The sequence below is a fragment of the Falco peregrinus genome, chromosome 5 (genome assembly GCF_023634155.1).
Source record: "Falco peregrinus isolate bFalPer1 chromosome 5, bFalPer1.pri, whole genome shotgun sequence".
Taxonomy (NCBI): domain Eukaryota; kingdom Metazoa; phylum Chordata; class Aves; order Falconiformes; family Falconidae; genus Falco; species Falco peregrinus.
Window position 1 is genome coordinate 25,229,652 of NC_073725.1, and position 22,494 is coordinate 25,252,145.

The 22,494-nt window shown below is 42.1% G+C and overlaps 2 protein-coding genes across 3 annotated transcripts; both read right to left on the bottom strand.

Annotated features, from left to right (window-relative positions):
• Positions 1 to 9,967: 9,967 nt before the first annotated feature.
• On the bottom strand, positions 9,968 to 14,043 carry C5H7orf25 (chromosome 5 C7orf25 homolog). 2 transcript variants are annotated; one of them, XM_027780415.2, is made up of 2 exons: positions 13,840 to 14,043; positions 9,968 to 11,550 (listed from the first exon to the last, which is right to left on the bottom strand). In XM_027780415.2, the coding sequence occupies exon 2, from the start codon at positions 11,532 to 11,534 to the stop codon at positions 10,266 to 10,268; it is 1,269 nt and encodes a 422-aa protein (XP_027636216.1). In that variant the 5' UTR covers positions 11,535 to 11,550; positions 13,840 to 14,043; the 3' UTR covers positions 9,968 to 10,265. The 2 variants fall into 2 exon arrangements, with proteins under 2 accessions (XP_027636216.1, XP_055661544.1); XM_055805569.1 differs by lacking the exon at positions 13,840 to 14,043 and adding an exon at positions 13,634 to 13,797.
• A 1,973-nt stretch (positions 14,044 to 16,016) lies between these two features.
• PSMA2 (proteasome 20S subunit alpha 2) lies at positions 16,017 to 22,388 on the bottom strand. Its single transcript, XM_005232954.4, has 8 exons — positions 22,271 to 22,388; positions 19,910 to 19,986; positions 19,153 to 19,285; positions 18,610 to 18,732; positions 18,143 to 18,224; positions 16,983 to 17,056; positions 16,491 to 16,548; positions 16,017 to 16,408 (listed from the first exon to the last, which is right to left on the bottom strand). The coding sequence occupies exons 1-8, from the start codon at positions 22,309 to 22,311 to the stop codon at positions 16,292 to 16,294; spliced, it is 705 nt and encodes a 234-aa protein (XP_005233011.1). The 5' UTR covers positions 22,312 to 22,388; the 3' UTR covers positions 16,017 to 16,291.
• Between the last annotated feature and the right edge of the window lie 106 nt (positions 22,389 to 22,494).

The window sequence follows — 22,494 nt, forward strand, 5'->3', positions numbered from 1 at the left end:
AACTAGTTTTTCCACCATCTGACAATGTCCCTTATTCTGAACCTAGCTCCACAGAGTTTTATATGATGGCCCCAGCTTGCTTCCAGGTGAAAAAAAAATATAAAAAAACATCAGCTGAGGAAAGCAGTAGTTTTCTAAAAAAAATACTTTAGTATCATTTATTCACAATACTTTTAGTACATGAAAATGCTTTTAATAAATACCCTGCACTACATTTCCCAGTTTGGAGATGAGGGGGAAGGGAGGCTACGTATCACAACCTGCTTCAGTTACCATTACTTGCTGTCAAAACCTCTCAGCACGGTGCCTGCCTGCACTGCATACCTTTGGAACACTTGCACTGGATCGTTAAAAAGCAAAGTAAGTGTTGACTTCCAGCCATTGCACAGGCACAGAATTGTAAGGAAGAATTGCTTGTTTCACACCTACTAGAGTTCCAGGTGCCAGTCTCCATGTCAATCAAGGCGCCTGGACTGAATGGGTACAGAGAAGGAGTGAAGTTGTCCCTCCACAGAGATGGTCTAAAACAGTATCATCACAACTGATCCTACTCCAGGGAAGAGCAAACAGTTTCAGTCAGTATCAGGTTTCTATCAGGTATCCTTCAAATCTCAGTAAATTTAAGTTAATTCAGAGTTCACTTTTATTTTTCTGACTAAAGATGCTCTGTGGATATTTGCACAGCTTTCCATCTTCTGCACACGAGTGAGCCGAGCATAGCATACAAACAGTTTATACAAACGTGCCTGGTACGCTGTAACCTTCTGCATGTTAAGTGAGACCAAACATCTACCACCGCACAGAGGAAGGCGGTGATCCATCTCCATAGTTGTAAAGTTATGTTTGTTTCTCCCTGAGTCCAGTATCAATACATAATCTGGACAACTGAGACCCAAGTGACCACAAGGCTAAGAGGAATTGCTGGATAATCATGCTTAGGTTTCTTTTTAAATCCATCAGGTTTTTAAATACCACTCAGTTCCCTCACAGTAAGTCTAGTGATTAGTACCTAAATCATTAATTTTGTTTTGGCATCAAGCCACAGTCGCTGGTTATGCTTCTGTCCATTCCATTAATGACTGCTTTAGGATCTAGCATTTTTATTTTTTCCCCTCCCCATGAAACTGCAAACCATAAGTCACTCCTGTATCTTTCTTTTTGATAAAATAAATAGATTGGGCATCTGAAAGGATTTCTTCCTTCATAGGGAGGAATTTTTTCCAGCAATAAACATTTATAGTTTTTTTTCTTTACCCTCTCTGACTTGGTTATACTCTGTAATTAATATTTGGACTGAGGGCCATGTTCAGGCATTTGGGGAAAGAAACAGTTCAAGAAAGATTGTTTTCGAAGACGTAGCCTCCATTGCTTAAGTACAGCTTTTATTCCTTTATCCTGTACATGTAACTTGCCTTGATGGCTGGGGCTGATTGAAAAAATTGTCACTAAATGCAATAAACCTGTAACACACCTCTGTTCTCACCATTATTTATTCTTCAGGATTCTCATCTAATTTGTTGATTCTTTCAGCAATGTTAACTGTATTTAATTTCAGGTCACTGAAGATACTGAATAGTAACAGACTCTGTACTAATTCTAAAAAAAAAACCAACCACCAAAAAACAAACTAAAAAAACCCACCAACACCCTCCAAAATAAACCCACCAAAACACCAAAAAAACAAACAGTAAGAACTCCTATTCAAAATGTATCCCCTGATTACTATTTGAGATTGCTCCTTAACAATTCTTAACAATACAACCGGCAACTGAAAAACCAGTGAATCTAACTTTGTCTCCAGACAAACAACTAACCTGCAATGCTGCCTTAAAATGCTTAAATTCAATTATGCTTCCAAGTTGTTAGAAACTGGAACAATGAAAGGAGCAGAAGAGATTTGGGAAGAGCGAGATGGGCAACTTTGCTCAGTGAGCCCTGTGAGAAGGGAAGATAAATACTTTAGAAACATGAGTAACATGACAATTTCTCTCTCCTTGCACAGCAATAACTGAAATTTCAGTTATTTCAGTAGAGTATTTTAGAATATAGAAAATATCTGTTTCAGTAGAGTAACTGAAATTTGTTTGCTCTTTCTTCACAAACAGCAGGCCCACCGCTACCTCATGAGAACAACTGTGCATTAGAAAAATATTTTCAAGAATGAAAAACAAGAGTTCTTGGTCTCTAACTGAGGAATCTTGCTCATTGCAAATAGTTATCAGCAGATTTCTGACCCTTGCATCATGCTGTTACCTCTTACAGGTGACTCAGCGACAAAGTCTTCCATTCACATTTGAAAAAAAAGAAAATGCTACACATCAACCTTCAATTGAAACAAATAACACAGGAGAAATTTACTGCAGCATCTGTAGGTGTTCATGGGCATCAGTTTTTCTTTTTCACTTGAAGAAAAAAATGAAATCCTTCTGTTGCACCATAAAAAGCTTGATTAGAGGAATAATGCCTCAGGCAAACCCTAGAGGTAGAAGCAACTTGAAAGAAACACTGTGCTGAAAAACTAAGTTGATGCAATATTAAACAAGTGAAATCAGGGAAATGGGAGGGGAAAAAATAATCTTAGAGAGCCAGATTCTAAATTCCTTTATGTTGATTTGACATGAACCTAATTCTGCTAATTACTGCAGAATTGCTAGTTATAGCAATTACACCACTCACTCATACAAATGTAATATGCAGAATCAGGCTCACAGTTCTCTATCTGCATCACAGAGTTGAACACACAGCCCTGAGGTCCACCACTCCCCTGGCAGACCCTGAAGCATAATTAACCTTGTTACACTTGCCACAATTTCCCAGGGTCTTGCCATGACCCACCTCCCTGGTTAGCGGTAATGGGGAAGGTCATGGGGACCTGCATCCATGCAAACAGAGCATCTTTTCTGCATCAGAAATGCTCCTGGAACAATGATTGTGCCTTGCTGGCTACACCAAAGGAGCTGGCTCCTCTCTGGAGACGTCCGAACCTCTAAAATGCATCACTTTGGGGCTGAGATATGACAGGCTAGATACACACATGCACAAACACACAAGTATTCAACAAGGAAAAAGGAAGGTTTCACAATGAAATGCTCATCCAGCCTTGACCAAAACATGACAGTTCTTTCACGTTGTTATTACTTCCTTAAAAAAAAGAAGCCAGCTGCACATTTTCTTGTCCCACCTCACCCTTCACCTGTTACCATGAGGCACATTCAGTTTGTCAAGTGTCACATCAAAGGATTTTTGAAGATTCTCATTCAAAACTAACAGGATCAATTGCTTTGAGAAACCAGCATTGCCAGAGGCACGCAGTGACACCACTGTTGGTGCTCCTGCAGTCTGGGGCCACCACTGCCCCACCTCTCTGCCCTCAATGTCCTTTACTGCTTGCAGTAAAGGTTATCTCACCCTGTAGCAAGGGCAGGAACTGACTGATTACAAACCCTGATGGGTCCTAAATTCATTTTGAGAATGTAATTTGGAAGTTGCTTTTTGCAACCTGTTATTTTCGAGAAGATGCCAAAGCGCACAGAGATATGAGCTTACCTTTAAATACCCGGGGCTTTCTGTCCAATACGTACTTCAAGTTTCACTCTAAACGCTTGTGCTTAACGTTGCATTTAGATAACCATGCTGGAAAAGATGACGATCCTTTCAGCACTGCTGGCTCTGATTCTGTTCGATCTGGTAAAGGCAGGAGGTGAGTCAAAAATGTATTGGCAAATCAATCTTTGTCAATTTGAAATGAGATTCACATTCCAGAGTGCACTTGTTCCCAGATTTATTTTTCCCTCTCCTCAAACTCCTGCTTGGTCTCTCTAATCTATAAAAGCAGCTATGAACATGTTAGATAGCCCTGTAAGTAACTTGGCTTTTCAAACCATCCTCCTCATCGACGTAAATTCATTTTATTTGTAGATATCCCTGTGCCTGAGGTAACAAGAGCAGAGCAAAGCAGAGACCCCAGCGTGGAACCAAGCACAGAGCTCCCCCTGGACTACAGCAGAGACCGCTACAAGGAGGAAGGCACAGAACAAGCTGGGAACACTGGCGTGCAAGAAGGTGAACAGGCCACTTGGGAGATGAGCGGGGAGCCAAGTACTGAACCCACCCTTAAGCCGAGTGTGGAGCCAAGCACTGAACCAACTCAGGAGTCAATCACTGAAATATCTGGTAAGACTCATTTTGTCTTTGATTGTCCATGTTATTGCTATCCTAATTTTGTTACTCCAGTGCCCCTACCTTTCCTGCACTCATGAGGCATAATGTAAAAAATATTTCTTTTCCTTATAGTCTGTGTCTGGTAGGCTCTCTGACATGACAGAGATCTAGCCATCTTCTGCTCCTCTCCTCCTTCCAAAAACATAAATAAATGGCTAGTAATGGAAAGGAAGTTGAGACTCCTTAAGATGAACAGTGTTATTATGGATAAATGACTTTCCAGCTGTATGTGAAGTAAGGGGGTCGCACCCCCTGTCTCCATGAAAGAGGTTTTTCTTGTGGATTTAATTAATGCTGTCTTATAATGTGCATTCTTGTTGTAGGAAAAAAAAAAACCAAACAAACAACCAAAACAACAAACAAACAAAAATCAAAACCAAACCAGATTTATATGGTAGAGTTTAATTGTTATGAAGGCCTGTGGTCTGCCTCAGTGACATTTCACTCTGGTAAACCTCATCTCCATAAAGATGGGCCAAATTAACCCCTACAGAAGAAAAACCTGAAGAGTCGTCAGAAATTCAGTGCCTGCAAAGCAGCAGAGGGTCTGTCATATCATCCGTCTATAAGGAGCTCTCACCTGCAAGGAGGTTGTGCGATACCTCACCCAAAGATCTCATTTTGAACAGTGCCACATTCAAAGGCTCTACTCGTTGTCCCTTAGAGCTATCAGTACTTCTCCAGAGCTCACAGCAGGGCACACAGCATGGAAGAGGATATGCCAAAAAATTACTTTTCCCCCACCTTTGCCAATTTTGCCATGATTCTAGTCTGGCTAGCAGGACAATCTGACATCGACTTAACCTTCCATATTCATTCACTCATGTTCACATCAGCTGCCTCATCTTTTGAGAGTGTTTCACCTTGTAAACATTTCCTTTGAAATGTTTTTGCTTCGATTCTCCCACTTACTGACTGTATTTAGGACTATGTCTGTGCTAGGAAAACTGGAAATCATAACACTACGTCCAGTGTGATTTCAGAAAATGGAGCAATGTCTTAAATTAGTCAGCATTACTACCACCAATGCAAGGAAATGCTATGGCAGTTTACAATAAGCTCAAGAAATTCCATAATTCCATCACCTTCACTACTGTTAGCACCAGGGCAGTGTTAAGACCTCAAATACTTCAGTAAATGGAGGTGATGAACCTCAGAAAAAAAAAAAAATACTATCAAGCACTCATGCTACTTGCTTCTCTAGCCCCTGGATTTTGGTACCTACACTGCAGTGTAAACTTCTGTGCCCTGTGTCTCCATGTTTCTTATTACCACAGTGAGCTGCTTTATCGTGCACTCAGCCTCATTAATGGATAAAGGGACACAGCTTCATTATCAGATGTTGTTAATTCTTTTGCCTGTTTTTTATTTTATTTGGTTGGTTTGGGGGAATTGGTTTTTCTTTGTGATTTTTTTAAAGAAATGTTAATATAAGACATTATAAGTAAGGATCTTTTAAATGGACAGAAGGACTTTCTGAACAACGAAGGCTTGAGGAGGGGTGCGATAGAATGTAGGAACAATCTTAATTTCCATGGTGTTCATAGGAAACAATTTGCAAAGCTCCAAAGCCAGAATTCCAAGCAGTTCTGTCACTCGAAGTAGTAGTTCTACATTCACTTTCTCTGTTTTTACTCCAGAATGAACTGCAACATTAAAACTTGATGGAAAAGCAACAGCCACATGTACCTACAGAGTTGATTTCACCATAAAAGAACACATAGACAGTGCCCGCAGCAAGCTGGATGGCAGAGCAGTTCCTAAAACCACAGCTTGCAGAAAAACTGTAACCACAGCCTGCAGGTCAAGAATCCAATCTAACTCTTGCTTACTTTACCAGGTTGATTAGGTAACAGGTGACCTGTGCTGTTTTGCTTGCATGATAACCTGAAATAAAAAATGTCATTGCAACTACATGCTCTGTCATTGTAAACCCTTTCCTCGCACCACTTTAACAAAAAAAGATTTTAGGGTATTTTTTTCGAAGTCTCCTCCAAAGTTATTTAGAACAACTGATGTTTGTGTTTTCTAGATTTATTTTTGTTGCAACCAAGCCTACATTCAGTTTTCAGGAACTAGGAACGGGGTTGTGAAAGTTTTCAGACAGGCTCCAGAAGAATTCAGCAGACTGCTTTTAAGTCTGCTGAAGGCATCACCAGGTGAGGGGAACAGTTTGAAACACAACCTTTTTTCTGACAAAACCGTAGAAGCTAAATTAGACACACAAATGTATTAACTGCTTAACTTACCTATTGATTTCTCATATACAATGCCAGTACTTTGTACTGCCTGACATCAATCGCAACGTTCCTTGTTTGGTAATCTTACTGTTGGAGCAGAGAACAGGCTGAGCGCTGCACAGAAAAGCAATGCTGGCTGTCCTCAGGAGACCATGGAACCCTACAGAGGTAACATAAAATAGAAAGTGCCAGAAGAACAAGGTTCTCCAAAACAGTTTGGGAATCCATCTTTGCCAAAGAACATCATGCTGACAAATTCCATGGGAAAAAAAAAAAAAACAAAAACAAAAAACCACAGCAGCAAGGGAGATGTCCCTATCCCTGAGTGCCTGGAGCGGTGTAGACAAAGCAGTTGTGTGATACTGGAAAGAAAGGATAAGCAGTGTTGGGTTTGGTGTTTTTTTTTCAACTTAATTTCAAACATAATTAGGTATCTTCTGATTACTCATTTGTAAAGTCATAAATAAGGGAAGTCCCACGTCTTATCCCCCATTTGTGAAATTAAATAGAAGCTCTAAATGCACCAAACCAGAACACTGGTTTATATATGTAGATCACCAATATCTTAGAAGAAAATACAAAAGCCACCAGATATGACAATTAAAACACATTTTGGTTCCAAGTCAGCATTCAGTTTCAGGTTTCATCTTATCAAGCAATTCTTACACTCTGTCAGCATTGCACTCCTGTTTGACCAATAAGCCAGAAAACCATTGTAGGTAAAAATACCTTTTTTTATTAAAAAATAAAAATCCACGTTCTGAACTTTTATTGCAACAGGGAGACACATAAAAAACCTCTCAAGGTGCACACTGGCATGGAGATAATTTCTAGAGTTTTGTATTCCTAAAATATCACTTATTTGGTCATAGAAATCAGTAAAAGAAAGAAAATGGATTAAATAATTAATACTGTGTTGGGCATAAATGACTGGTAATGAAAAAAATTATCACATGATGGCTCCAGATACAGAGGCTTTTAAACAGAGTAGCACTTAATGGTCACACAAAACAAGTCAGCTGGCTCTGCAGCAGCAGGAGTGAAGAAATACAGCAAGTGGAGCTCACTCACTTCTAATCTAGGCAAACACAAGTCACTTGCTTTTCACTCCTTTCTCTGGGTCATCTACCATGTCAGAGCGCAGGTCACTGCCCCCTCATCCTTGGATTGGGGAAACCTCTTTAGAGGGTGCCCAAGAGGCTATTCAAGAGGACTGAATGGGATACAGTCTCAGAGTTGTAGCAGGAAGCAGCTCTCTCCTATTTACTCGTTCAAAACCCTTATCAGGGCAGAAAGGCTGCAAGCAAATTAAAAGTAGCCTAAATACAAAGGATTAGTTCTTAAAAGGCCATAATGAATTACAATGCATAAGTGCACTGTTACCATGCACTTACCTTGAAGTATGTTCTGTAAGACTGTAAAACAGCTTAATCAGTGATGAATAGTAAGCTGCCTGTTGGGACCTCAGCTTTTAAAGCTCTGCATTGCAAACAAGAAGGACTCCTCTCACCCAGGTTGTTTGTTCATAAATTATTCACTAGGTGGTTTCTTGTACCTTCCTTCAGGACTTCTGGTACCAGACACACACAGTTTTGAGAGACACGCTTCATTCTTATTCTCCACAGCTTCTCCCACCTGTATTTCCACACCTACCACAAAGGAAAGACATCACACAAGTGCCCAGGGTGATGTCCAGAGTAAGAGCTCTCATGGCAGAAATGAAAGGCACCTCTCCTTCCAGCTGTTTATAGCACTGTAACATTTCACCAACATCTGTGGTTGTGGTCTGGTAAATCCATCGTGCCACGATAAAGCAATTATCTCCCTAAGCTCCTGTATGACGGAGCTTGCACTGTTAACTACGAAGGCAGACTTGTGTTTCTGTAGCACAGACAACTTATTAGTTATTTTGTTTCATTATGTTGGCCCCTTTTCCCTTCAGAACTTTCAGAAAAATTAATGGATACAGTGGGGCATGTATCCTGCCATGAGGTTTTGTTACACTGTGTCAAGACTGTAGGAAATAGCTAGATGGTTTTGTTAGAACAGCTCACCAAGGGAGAACTGTGAAACTGGCAGGTAGAAGACTGGATGCTGAAGCAGCAAAAACCAAAATCCAGTTCCACCCACATTAACAAACCCCATGAACCACCTCAGTGACTAGCAGAAATGAGGGCCAGGTGAAGAGCAGACTGCCCTCTGCATTGTAAACAGTTACAAGTAAAGACAGGCAGCATGAGGATATTGGTTAACTCCTAACAGGTTACCTTACAGGCATAGTAGGAACAGAGCAGAGCAAAGGTTATACCAACAAAAAGTATGCTTTTGCTCCTTGGAGTTAAGCTTACTCAGCTGAAAGAGGCATGCAAAGTGGTTTTGCTGGCATGCCAGTATCTTTACACCGGTCGAGTGTACCAGAGTACCGGAGACAGAAAGAAATAGGTAGAGACTATAGCTAAGGGCAGCACCACAATTACTTTCTACTACAGGAAGAAATTTAGAGCAGCGTGGCAAGAGGCAGGAGAACATTCTTTGCTTGAACTATAAACTGCACAATGATGCTATCCTTTTGAACAACAGCCTATAACACATTCAGTGGGTATCTCTTTCACTGACCTGATAAAATATATCACTCAGGGCCAAGAGGTTCACTGACACCTCAGTATTTTCCACTAGGAACCTGATGCAAATTAACATCAAATAGCAAGTGCTATCATGACAGCATAAAGGAAAACATTAGAAAGACTTCTAAAACAGCAACTCTCTCCTGTGGGGGTGAATAATAATAAAAAAATTATTCTACACTTTTAAGTAAAACCAGCAATTACAACAACAGTGAAAAATCTTCTCTCTACTATAGGGCAAACTACCATTTAACAATCTGCCCCACAAACCTCCTCCACCGCCATGCCAACACTAAAGGACCTCTGTGAGGCTGTTTCAGGTAATCCTCAAGCAACCAAGCCAAATTCAAGTTACACAATGAGTCCTTCGCAGAGGGCTCACTAATATCAAAAACTACCTGGATGCTGGCTCAGTTCAGAAGGATTCTGTTACTCGAAGCCTCAAGACGGGTTTTGCACCCAGCAAGACTTTGCACTTGCTAAGAGAACAGGGAAGCAGGTTTGCCTCCTTGGCCTGCTACTGCCAGCTGTCCAGTTTCACCCAAGAGTCACAACATATTAGTGCCAATAAACTCTGATTTCAACTGCTTTCTCCAGGTATTTCAAAGCTGTTGTAACAGCGTAACATGGTGTACACAGAGGTTCCTTTCAGTAAAAGAAGGAAGGTTTAATTTGGTTTCTATTCACGGCTACTAGTCACGTCTTCACAAAACAGCACACACCCAAAGAGGTACAGGTCTGTACACAAGGTAACTCTGAAGTAACAAACAATTCAGTTGAATAGGACTGGTGAAAGAAAGATTTAAGTTCCACTGAAGCCCTTCTAAGGTGCTGAAATTAATCTCTTGGAAAAGACAAAAATGACAAGGGCACAACAGCAACTGTGCTTTAAATGAACTTTTTTAATCAGGATGGATACAATTAATATACTGCAAGCCAGTTAACAATTTTCTCTGAAATCTTATTACCTTACTGAATAAATTAATGGCCAGCTGAACAAAAAAAAAAACCACCCAAGGATTAAGTAAAGCTATTGCAAATCCCTTGAGGAGCCCTCCCGCTGCTACAGTTACTGCTTTCACTGATACACACCCAAAAATGTATTGTTATGATTCTTTCATTTCTCCAATGCCTCCACTGCAGCATCTGCAATATTTCAATGACTAACTCATTTAATGACTTACAGTCCATTATCAGGTGGGCAGCTCTTTGGTAAAGGTGTAGCAACAGATTCTTTGCTTTCTGTCAATGCTCGTGGCTGATGGACAAAAACACTGAACCTGACACCTTGGTTAGCCGCTGCCCTCACAAAACCACTGTTTGCAGTCATGGTGATGGCTTTTAAAGTGTCTCCTGTCCCAAAAATGGTTAGAGAACGGCTGTTGATTTTTGAACTAGCCACTAGTCCTAAGGCACGGTCAGACGGCTGATCTGGCACCACATTAATTCTTTTAATAAGCAATGCAGCTCGCTCTTTCTCCCCAGGTCCTCCCAGTGTTTCTAAGATGGACTGAAAATCTCTGACAGCAGATTCACAGGCGAAGAGCTCTTTCCCCTCCATGAACTCCTCCAGCTGAGGCAGGACTCTCTCCTTCCTCTCCTGGGCTGCTTGCTCCGTTAACACTTTTTCTTTGAAGATGAAGTAGCAGCCACCATAGCTCAGAGCAGAGACATAGGTTATTAAGGTAGTGATGTCCAAGTTAACTCTACTGCACGTGTTTACTTTGATCTGGGTTGGAAAAGCAATGCTAGCCACTAGATTCTCCCGGTCTACTCTGGTCACCTGCAGGAGTTCAGGGCCTTCTTCATCTGATTCACTGGCACTAAGGTGCTTGTTTTCTGTAGATGGCTCTGCCAGTGAATTCACAGCAACAACGTCTCCTCGCACAGATATTCCCATCTCCTTGAGTCTCTCTGCCATAGGACTGGACACGCTGTTGTAGAATGCAAAGATTATGTGGGGATTGCTGTACTCCACTGGCTGCTGATGGCTTGCCTGCAGGAAGTCCTCTGCCTGCTCAATGATGCTTTTGTCACCATACTGGCCTCTCCCCAACCAGATGTTATGCAGAGCCTCAGCCTTCCGACCAATGGCCTTCACCCATGTGTGACCTCCATTTGCAACAACATCTACCACCAGTGTCTGTTTGTCTCCAAACCTGTCCTCATAAGTAAAGACATGCAGGACACTGACAACGTCCTCCAGGTTCTCTGCTGACTGAATAATGGCTTGGAGATGGGTAAGGTTTGTACTCTGCAGATGGGATTCTTTAATGGCCACCTTCCCTGCCTCCACCTTGTGTAAGAAGTTTAATTCGGCCTTCAGTTTGCCACATAGTTTTGCCCCACCTTCCACTTTCCTTTTCTGGGACTTGGAAAGGGCTTCTGCTCTCTTGATCAATTCTTTGGCAACAGCAATTCTTTCACAAAGCAGCGACTGCACAGACATGTTGGAAACATTATTCCTACCAAGTGACAGCAAAAGAGAAAACTGTTATTGCATGACCAAGAATAAAAACAGTCAAAAGAGGTCTTTGCAACAGTATACTCTGGAGCTTTGCAGTAGATTTAGTGCAATAGCTACCACTATTGTAAAGCACAAGCATCAGGAACCTCAGCACAAGTTCCACTGAAGAGTTCAATTCCTTTCCTTTGCCTCTGGGGGTCCAGCCTGCAGCCTCAGAAGACCTCTGTTCTCAGCAAGGGAGAACAGCAGCTTTCAAGTCTCCACACGCCCCTTGTAATTTTTTTGCTTTTTGCACACACACGTGAGGCCTTCACCGAGTTAGTCACTTAGTAAGACCGCAACTCTCACAGGTCATTTGGAAAAGCTGCCATTCAGAGCAAAATTAGAAATCCTGTTTATGCTTTAGGCAAATCTTACCTCTCCCTCTCACCACAGTTACCATTAACATATAAAAACTAGCCACCATGCTTACAGGCACACATAAGAACTGTGAAGTCTGGCTCCCAGCAAGTATTTTAACACAGCATAGAGGAAGCCCACTGTATTTTACAATTACAGGCAGCACAGATCTGTCCTCTCCAGCTTCCAACCTACCCTGCACAACTCAGTGAACGAGCCCCTAACAACCTCCTGGCAAAGTTTCAACAACACACAGCATCATAACAGACTACGATTCATAATTCTAGAGCCAGGAGGATCTAGAAACCTCTGCGTTTTCTAGTTCTACTAAAAATTTCCTGTGTTGCATCCAGTTAAGACTATTCCTTTGCATCCATATTACTTTAGTATGCATTCCTAAGAAAAGCATGATAGGAATTACTTAACTGAATGTGGGCTGGTTTTGAAAAATATAGGATTCAATACCACACAGAAGACAATTACCACTTTTTATGACAGGCGGTAAACTGCCACTATGAGCAGTGAAATGAATCAATTTTGACTCCCAAGTACAGACACATGCTCCTGTAATCATGTCCCAAGCTGAGTGTTGAAGCAAACTGGCATTAAAGGGAAAGACAAACACATCTTGGGCTGAAAAGGAGCAACAGCATGCGGCCTGTGTCCTACCACAGGCTCTGCCTGTGCAAACCCTCAGCCTGGAGCTTCAAGCAATTGAAAATACCCTTGCATTAAGCACAAGATCAAATACAGTCAGCATTAACTGCTATTGGCATGGTCAAGGCCCAGCATCCCCCAGATCTCCCCCTTCTTCTCAACTAAGCAGCCTAACGGCTTCCAACATGTCCCACCGGCTCTCTCCTGGGTCAGGGCAGCCACTGGCATCAGCCCTTCCCTCCAGAGTCCTCACCATCGCCACAGGTTTACTCTTATACGTAAAACGAGTAAAACCCCGCGGTTACTGCTTTGGCACCTCTCACCACAACACTTTCAATTTCTACACACATAAAAAGTCTTCAAGACAAAGCTTGCTTCCAGTTTTTCAATGGAAGTAAGGAAGAAACCCACAAGCCCAACTATTACTTCAGCACAACTGCGAGGGGGCCTCACTACCAAGCACAAAGCCTCAGAAGAGGAACTACTCCTTCAGATGAAGGGGGGGAGGGACGAAGGCCCTAACACAAACGCTCGCTGTTATACGGAGCCCGCCAGCCCGCTCGCCTCGGCTCAGGCCCAGGCCCAGGCCCAGGCCCGGCCCCTCATCCCCTGCGCTACCCCGCGGGCCCGCACCTCCCCTCGGCGGCGACCGCCGCCCCTCCCGCCCATACCCGCACGCTGCCCCGCCCCTTCCCACCGCTCCGCCATCACGTGAGAGCGGCACCGGGGAGGCCGCGGCGCCATCTTAGGTGAGGGCAGGGTGCCCTCGGCGCTTGCCCCAGGCCCGTCCCGGCGATGCGGGCGGGACCCTCGGCGGCCGGCCCCGGCGCGTTGCCCTCAGCCTACACGCCTTCCCCGGCAGGGCGGCAGCGGGACTCGGCGGGCTGCCCGCCCTCCGCAGGCACCCCCGGGGCGCTACCAGCCGCCAAGACTCCCCCTCGCCAGACACCCCCGGGGCGCTACCAGCACCTCTCCGGGCGCTCCCGAGCCCCGCTCCCTCCCCGGTACCCGCAGCCCGTACTTACAGCCCGGCGGCGGCCACCTGCGCCCCGAATAGCGGCAGGAGCCCCAGGCCGGCGCGGTTCGGCCCGGCCCGGCACCTCCCGCGGGGCCGCCGGGCGGGGACAGCGCCGCACCCGCCTCGCCGCCGGCCCCAGCCCTCCCCGGCGCGGGGCCTCAACTAAACACGTGTATTTCATACCGACAAGCCTTTAAGGAGCAAGGACATTACCTGAGGCCGGAGACCTGCCAGCCTCGGGCTTTAACTTCCAGCTGGGCAGAAAAAACCACGGCGCGTTGGGTCCGCAAAGTTCAGGTAACATCGGGCCCTGACACCATCCGGCGCCAAAGGCGAGCCGGTGCCCGCCGTGCGTTACTGCATCCCCGCGGCCTCCGGCCTCCCCCCGCTGCAGCGCTGCTCCCGGCCAGGCTCCCCTTCCTCCGCCTAGCCGCAGCTGGCCACCGGTGCTACCGCCAGGAACTGTCTCTGCTTGTCCCGATGACTGCACACCACCTGCGAAGCGACAGTAGCCAAATCAAGTACAAACCTGCACTTCTTCCTTTTGTCGTATTGGAACCTACTGAAAGAATGAACCGCATGGCATAGTGATACTGCTCCCAGATCCCGATCCTACTAGTTAAATAAAGCCCAAGGAAATTCTGTTCTCTTAAGCGTTCCTGCCCTGAGTTCCTCCTAGCAGATCAAGATGCAAATCAAGAACATTACCTCCTTTAAGTGACCAGTGTCTCTTTTTCCAGCAGACTGCATTAGGAACAAGATAAACAAGGCGAAGTCCTACTTGATGGCCAGCTGAAGTAATCAAGCTTTTGTAATTTGTTGTTTCTCATAAATGAACTGTATTTGTCAGCTTTATTCCCCACCTGCCACACTTCATGCAGTGATTTTATAAAATACAAAGCTAGCATCGTATAGCTAAAAAAAGAACTGCACTTTTTGAAAATGACCGCAACATCAGTTTGTTACTTCATTGCACTAGTATCTCTCACTGCTGAAGTGAGAAATACATTTCCAAATTAAAATTACTATTTACTTAAATCCCAAGGATTTTGAATAGAGATGTAAATTAGTTCCTTGCAGTTTAAAGGCTCCCTTTAAGTACTAGATACAATGTAGTTACTATTCTAAGCAATTGACATAACCATTTTCTGAAGTACATAACCTACATTTTCTCATATAGAAAACTCCTTTAAATATTTATATAGCATTAAAAAACAAATGGGTATAAATTTTCTAAATTGAAGATGTAGCAATATAAAATTCTCCAGTTTCAACTCCTAGTTGTTTCTCTAGAAGAATCAGAGCATGAACTGGTTTTCAGAGTAAAATACTCGAAAAGTGATCTGGAGTGTATCTTAATGCATTGTTTGGACATAGCTTTTATTTCTGACATTAAGAAAAAAACTTCATTTATGGCAAGTGTCAGAAATTCTTATTTATCTAATTGTAACATAAAACATCAGACAACAGACACTGAAAAGAACAGATCAATTAGCTTACACACTGCTTACTACAGACTAACTACATAACTACAGCTGGCTACCATGTAACCTGTCAGGCTGCTCCCATACCTGCTTAACCTTAACTACAAGCAGAGTGATCCAGCTATTACTCCCAGTTCATTATTGACTGCTTTAAAAGAAAATAAAATCAGCAAACAGTAGAACTGTTAAAAGCCTGCTTTTACAAAACAGATTTCTGCTGAAAATAGTACATATATTTATTCTGTTTCTTTTGCAGTAAGTTTTGTGTATCAATATAGCCTGAATTACTCTACACATGTAACAAATGTATTGATACAAACACCCACACATTAAGTGTTCTGTTCATTACTGCACCTTTAGAGTTACCTTGCAAGTTGGAAAATACTTCAGCACAATTCAAGGGATAAAGTAATTACATTATATATTCTCATCTTGCTTTGTAACTCCTGTTGAATTTTTATTGACTGTGATAAATACATTTAGTTTTCAGTTATTACTTCCATTATTTCTAACAATATTTCAGGGTTGGAAAAGTGCGATTTCTAGGGCCACAAAAATAACGCAGTAGAAAACAAGTTCTTGAGACACAAAGACAGAGCAGAGATGCTCCAGTAGATAGATGACAGGTCACACTGAAATGGTTCTGCCTCTTTGTGAAAGTACATGATCTGTAACACCAGATAACACCGGTTTTGGAAGTTACTTAACATTTAAACAATATTCCAAAGTGAAAAAATTATCCTGTCCACTCAACATTTAAATTCTTTAAAAGAAGGTCTAACATGAGTTTATCATGGCTGTATGTGGAAGATTCTGTTTCCTCAACAATAAAGATACTGAAGTCTCAGCTTTTTGCAGATAAACAAGCTGTGATTAGAGAGACACAGACACACCTTCCCCCAGAACTGTGGCCTTCAAATTTTATTCTTTAGCCTTTTTCAAGCTGTCATTATAATTTTACATTTTGTACAGCATTTTGTGTACAAAGATTCCATGTATCAAGGGAATTACCTGTAATAAGATTCCATGTATTAGGACTGTTGCATTTGCATCCATGATATTTAAAAAATCTCTCAGACAAACCATGTACAAATACATATGCAAAAACTGCAAACAAAAACATTTAAGTAGCCAAAATTAAAAAGACCTTTGTGTGAATCACACAGTCTTGCTGGTTTCTACTAGGCTATTGCAGCCAAGTAGTCCTTAACCTCAGTTGGAGTTAGCCTCCTAAAACCAGCTTCATTACAGATGCCGACTTCAATGTTGTCTTCTGTCATTTGCCCTTCAAAGCTCTCCTATTAAAGAAAAAACTGTTCAGTGAATCATATCAGTGATGTCATAAGAGTAATGAACTTACTTCTCAAGTATTTTGCTAACCTTTAGTGTTAAGATAGCTGTATGAATGGCATCTTCAAGCTCCAGATCTTCATTGTATCTGTAATTAGAAGTTCATGGGACAACTATGTTTCCAAATCCTAATAAACCTGGAGTTTCTAAAAACCCAAACACTACTAAAATCTTCTATTTCTTATACAAATATTATTTGTAAGCACTGTGAAATTAATAGCCAACGTTATTTGAATAATATATTTGAAATCTGAAAAGTGTCACTACTGTACAGAACAATATTTTTGCAAGTATGTTTAATATAGTGTTTATTGCACTGAAATAATTCTCTATAAACACAGAAGTTTGAGTTTAAATACAACAGATTTCCTGTGCATGTATAAATAAGAAACTGGAAGCATCTTATCTTAAGTATTTTAAGATTATCAGAACAAAGTTTTAAAAGTGTGCATTTTTTTGCAGTTTTAACATGGAACCTGAACAAAACAGAGTATCCTTCCCGACAAGTATCAAATATATTACCTTTTCTCAAGGAATGTTTTCCCATTGACGTAGTTTTTGCCCATCGCTGTTGCTTTCCATGCAAAGTAAGCTCCCTGTAAAAGCAATAATCCATTGAATTGTTCTGCGTGACTTGGTCAGACATGTATTCAGTTACTTGGTAAAAAGTATGGAAGCAATTATGAACACACAATGTTCAGAGAATATAGGAGACTGTTTTGGATCACATTCAGACTAATTTGATATGGAAACATATGTTGTGAAAATTTACAAAACATTTGTACAGGGTTCCACCTGTTTTCATCCTCTCACTACTTTGAAAAATTAATTTAGTAAGTTATTAGCATAGTTTTGATTTGGGATTACTTAAACAGAAATAGTACGTTTGCCCTTGAGAATGAACACAGTCAGATCTTTCCTCAGGTTCACCCCTTATATTTTTTTTAAGATTAAGTACTGTAAACAACTTGCTCCAAATCAGCCATCTGATTTATCTTAGGTACTACTAGGCTATTTAGCCACCACTTCTTTCCTCTGGCATGAAGGCCATCAGCAGCTCTATGCCTCAATCAAGCTGCCTTACACAGGGCACCTGCATTTTGCTTTTTACATTTCAGCACCAGGTAACAATTCAAATTTCTGAAGCTTATCAATGATCACTACAATAACCACATTTTCTGTCAGATGTAAAGCATTACAACTCATACATGCATCAAAGGATAGTTTTTCAGATATGCAGTGCAAGTCACTTAGTATTTAATTACAGTGGTTAATTTAAAGCATATGCATTAGATTTCACAATGCAACAGAATTTGGCATAGCTTCCACCCAGTTTAGGGAATGACTATTTGAGCAGCATAAGCAGTCAATTTTTTTTCCTGGTACCTGCTGCACCTGCAGTGCCACTCTTACTGGCACTACCAACTAAGTGGGAAGGCATGAAAAAGGGTGGTGATACCCTGCAAAAACAGATGCCATCCCTCAAACAGGACAGGAACATGTAGGCACCTACAGATCCAGGCTTGCTCCAAGCACCTACTGAAATGGCTCATTCTGACTTCTGATGTTAAGGGATCTTTTGTTCTAGCCCTGCATTCTTACACAGAAAGTATTTCAGGAGCACATATAACGATTTAGATGTTTTATAAAAGCAGCAGAATTTACAAACGTAAGATACTTACGGATGGATCTGACTGAAATAAATAGGGCCGCCCTTCATTCCAGCCACATATTAGCAGTGATACACCAAACGGACGAACACCACTACAAGCAAAAAAAAAACCCTCAAACTGAAAAAACACAGCTGTTGTGTGAAATTCATTCAGTGAAACCCAAAGGTGACTGAATTATTTTGGATGCATTAACCTTCCCTCCAGCCCAGAGCTGTGATCAGGAATGACTGACTAGGCAACCAACAGTACAAATCCAAAAGCACGCTGCCTGGTCTGATGTGTGTTTGCAAGATATGAAGACCCTATCTCACCTGCTGCCAGCAGTCCTCTCGCCGGCCTGCTTTTTGTGGACACTCTTTCCATTGAAAAACTAACTGCCTCTTTGACACAAAAAAATGGAATCGCTAGGTAGTTGTTATGCATTACATTTCAATGTTATCTTTCTAAGAAACTTCAAAATTCAGAAAACTACATACCCAGATTGTGTGTACTCCTGCATCACAGAAGCAATTCTCTGTACTAGCTGAGCTGTTGGAATGGGCTCATGATAAACCAAATAATATTGCTGGGCCAGCTTCCGAGCTCTGTGCACAAGTACTCTAAAAACAAAGACAAAATTAGCACGTCAAAGAAATTCCAACTAGTTGTTACAACTCAAACTGAAAACTCGTAATAAATACTGTCCTAAGGAGTTGATATATCTGGTATAACAACAACGTAAGAAAACACAGACTGTGCTGGGTTATCTTTATCAACCGTGTAATCTCTGAAATACTTCAAACTGAAACTACAGTTGAATTACACTGCTGTTCATTCCCTACTCACTTTAGATATAAGGTTATTTGACAAGGTATTGAATTATAAGGAAAAACTTAAAGTGGAATTTATATACATTGAAGTACAATATAATATTATGCCATATGTTTAGAACAAAACAGCTAATTGCCATCTGTTTCTGTTTCTTACATTTCTTGCATGAAAATGTATCTAAATGGTGACCAAACAAAATTTTGTAATACCTATAATCTGGACCCATACCGCTGTACACTAAACCTATATGTTTGGTAATTGGTTCTACTTTGTGGACACTCCTTTCATCATAAAGGATAGACTTCTGCTTCTTCTCAGTTGCCAATACCACTCCATTTGCAGCTGGAAAGGAACAAGATTTTTGAAATTCTTTTTAGTATTAAACTAAAATTATGGAAAGCACTCAAAACACAGAATAAATTTATCTGACTGTAAAGAATTTTTCTTCTCCCTTTTTAAAAAACCCTTCAAGTTTACAACCACATTAAACAGAGATACTTTGATGAATCCATTCAACACTTCGTTTGTAATTTTAAATAATCATACAGCTCCCAAAACCCCATTCTAAAGATTCTAAAGCACATATTCATAACTGAGCAGCTGAATTAACTTTTTGTGTAATTTTTATATATATGGACACACAGTTGGACTTAGTTAAGAGACAGGAACATTAAAGAAAAAAAAAAAAAGATGTCTACTTCTACCAGTTGAGTGTCTCCAAAATCACCCACATAATTCTCTTCTCCTAGCATGAAGCTCTATGCTTCCTTCCCTCTTATTGAGTTGCAGAAGAAAAAAAATAAAATTAAACCCACTATAACAAATGAAAATCCACTGAAAGAAAAAAATATGCAATAGAAGGCAAAATGAACAAAGACCCAGTGCATCATCGAAACTATTTTAGTTCTCTCCAACGATACTCAGAATCCTGAATCCTTTGCTAAAGAAGTTATTTTCTGAACATACCTTTAATCCCAACCGATGGAGCTCCTGCAGCCACTGCAGCTAAAGCATATTCAATCTGAACAAGCTTTCCAGAGGGACTAGAAAGGAAAATGCAAAAGTAAACAATTCTGACATGCTCAAATCTTTCCCATGACTTTTCTGATGCTAACTTGTTTCTCTAAGCTGCTTTACACCTAGTATCAGCGTATTCTAATCAGATTTAAAACAAACCACCAACTAAAACCCTGCAAGTCTGAAGATTCATAACAGTTTCTAAAGGAACTAGACCGGTTCAGCACAGAACTCACTGCCACACAGTACTACTGGGATACTCATACAGCACCTGCCTACAATCCTGATGAAAGCTAATGTGTCTCAGATCAGGAGCAGTGACTGGGATGCAGGTTGAAGGGCATGTCTGTTCTCCAGCACTACACCACTTTAAACAAGTTTTCCACTCAGTAGGGAAAATCTTCAAAGTGTCTCGTGACTTTCTACTGAAATGGCATTACATTTGGTATGGTATATACCATACATACACATGGTATGATTTGCAGAAGTTTTCAAGACAGTGATGCCCACTGCTGAAAGATACAAGGAAAACAGCTACTCTTTTTGCCTGATAAGCACAGACCAGGTCAATGGCACAAGACAGAAACAGCTCCCGTTCCATCCGCGGGCATTTTGTTTTAATGATCTGTGTTGTTCTAGTAATGGGTGCAGAGTCATCAGAACAGAGCAGCCAGTATCAGCCTAACAAACTGACTCATTCAGAATGAGGGGGATCAAGGGGTCCATTCTTGATCCCCAGGGAAAAGGACAGCACAGAGCAGTATTCACTGGACAAGTGATTTTGCAAGTGGGATCTATTCTCCGGGCTGTATTTGAGACACTGCTGTTAATAGGTGCAGAAGTAAAATAGAAAGTTACATAATTCAGTGCTTAGAAGAGTTAGAAAAAAGCAAGCAAGCAATAATCAATTAGTATAGTTACTTATACACTGAGTATTTATATTACTGAATAAACAGTGTATAAAGGTGACAAAGTATTAATTCTATCTTCTCTGCTACAAAACACTAACAAACCATAGCCATAGTTTTCTATGCCAGTAATTAAAATATACAAAACATCAGCAAAATATTTTAAAAGTACGTACAAGCTAAAATAAATAATTATTAGTACAAGGAACAGGTGAATGAGGGAAAGCATAAAGAAGTGTATTCTCTTCCATGCGAGTATAAAATCAAATGGTTTCATGTTTCAGAGCACGTACTGTTTCCATACAGTACAAAATGTTTGTAATTCCCTAGGAAACCATTTCCAAGAACAAATGAATTCAACCCATGTAAGTAAAGCAGTGTGTTCAGCTGCATCCATCCACTAAGAAGATTCTTTTCCTCATTTTAGATTGTGCACTGCTTCAATTGCTTAACATCAACAAGCCTTTTGTAATCTACTTCGCAATTACAGAGCGTTACTCTCCTCTGAGATTAAGGGGACGCTTTACCTAAAACAGCACAAAGATTCTTGCATTCAGTTTTTCTATGTATAGCTATAATGTAATTCTGGATAGCTTAATAGTTAGTCAAAAAAAGAATGGAAAGTATTTTTCTCTGAATTAATCTTAAGCATATGTATTAGAGCAACACTTCAATAGGTACCACTCCAGTAGCATATTCATTCTGTGCATGCAATCATCCCACATGCAGGCTGTGCACAAGATAAAGTGCAAGGTGAGCACTGCCTGCAAAGGGCAGCAGGAAGGGAAATAAATTAGTTAAAACTCATCTGTAGGCTTCTTTCATTCCCATGTCTGCAAGGTGTATTCTGAAGCAAGCTCTCAAAATACCATAGCTCAGCTACCACCACGCACTTCCAATTAGCTCAGAATTATGACCCAGCCTAAAGCATGGGAGGGGAGGGAACCCTAAGTTCTCTAAACTGTTTCACCAAGCACCAGGCGCCACCAGTGAGGGGACCGACCTGAGGCTGCCCCACAGTGACTGTGACTTACAGCAACGAGCAGCAGCCGCACTTGGGCCCGAAGTCAGCGGTGGAGATGAGGCGGGCCCGGCACTCTCACCTCAACTCCAGCCCCTGCCCCCACTTGCGCCCGCGGCCGTTCAGCTCACGAAGCCCCCTGGAAGGTGCATGCCCCCCTCAGGCGAAGACGAAGCCGCCCGCTCCCCACCGCTTTCCCCACGCCCAACCCCCGCGGCCCCCCACGCTCGCAGGCCCGGCTCCACGATGACTCTGCAAAGTCCCCGCTCCGTCCCGCCGCCGGAAAGCGCTCCACACGGAGGCTGTGCGCCGCCCTCCCCCGCCAGCCTGCCCGCCCGCCGAGAGCCCGGGCCTACAGCTCTCTCCCACCGCCCCGCGTACCTGAACGTAGTGAGGGAGAAGCTGTAGCCGCGCTCCGCCATTTTAGAAGGCTCTGCTCCCCGCTCCCGCCCCCGTTGCGGAGGCGCAGCCGCTCCCCCCGCTTCCGGCACGAGGACACAGCTCGTCCGCTGATTGGCGAGAAGGTGGCGAACGGCGGAGCATGCCTGGAACGGCGCCGGGCCAGCAAGGGGCGCGATTGGCCAAGAGGCATGCGGTGAGGCATG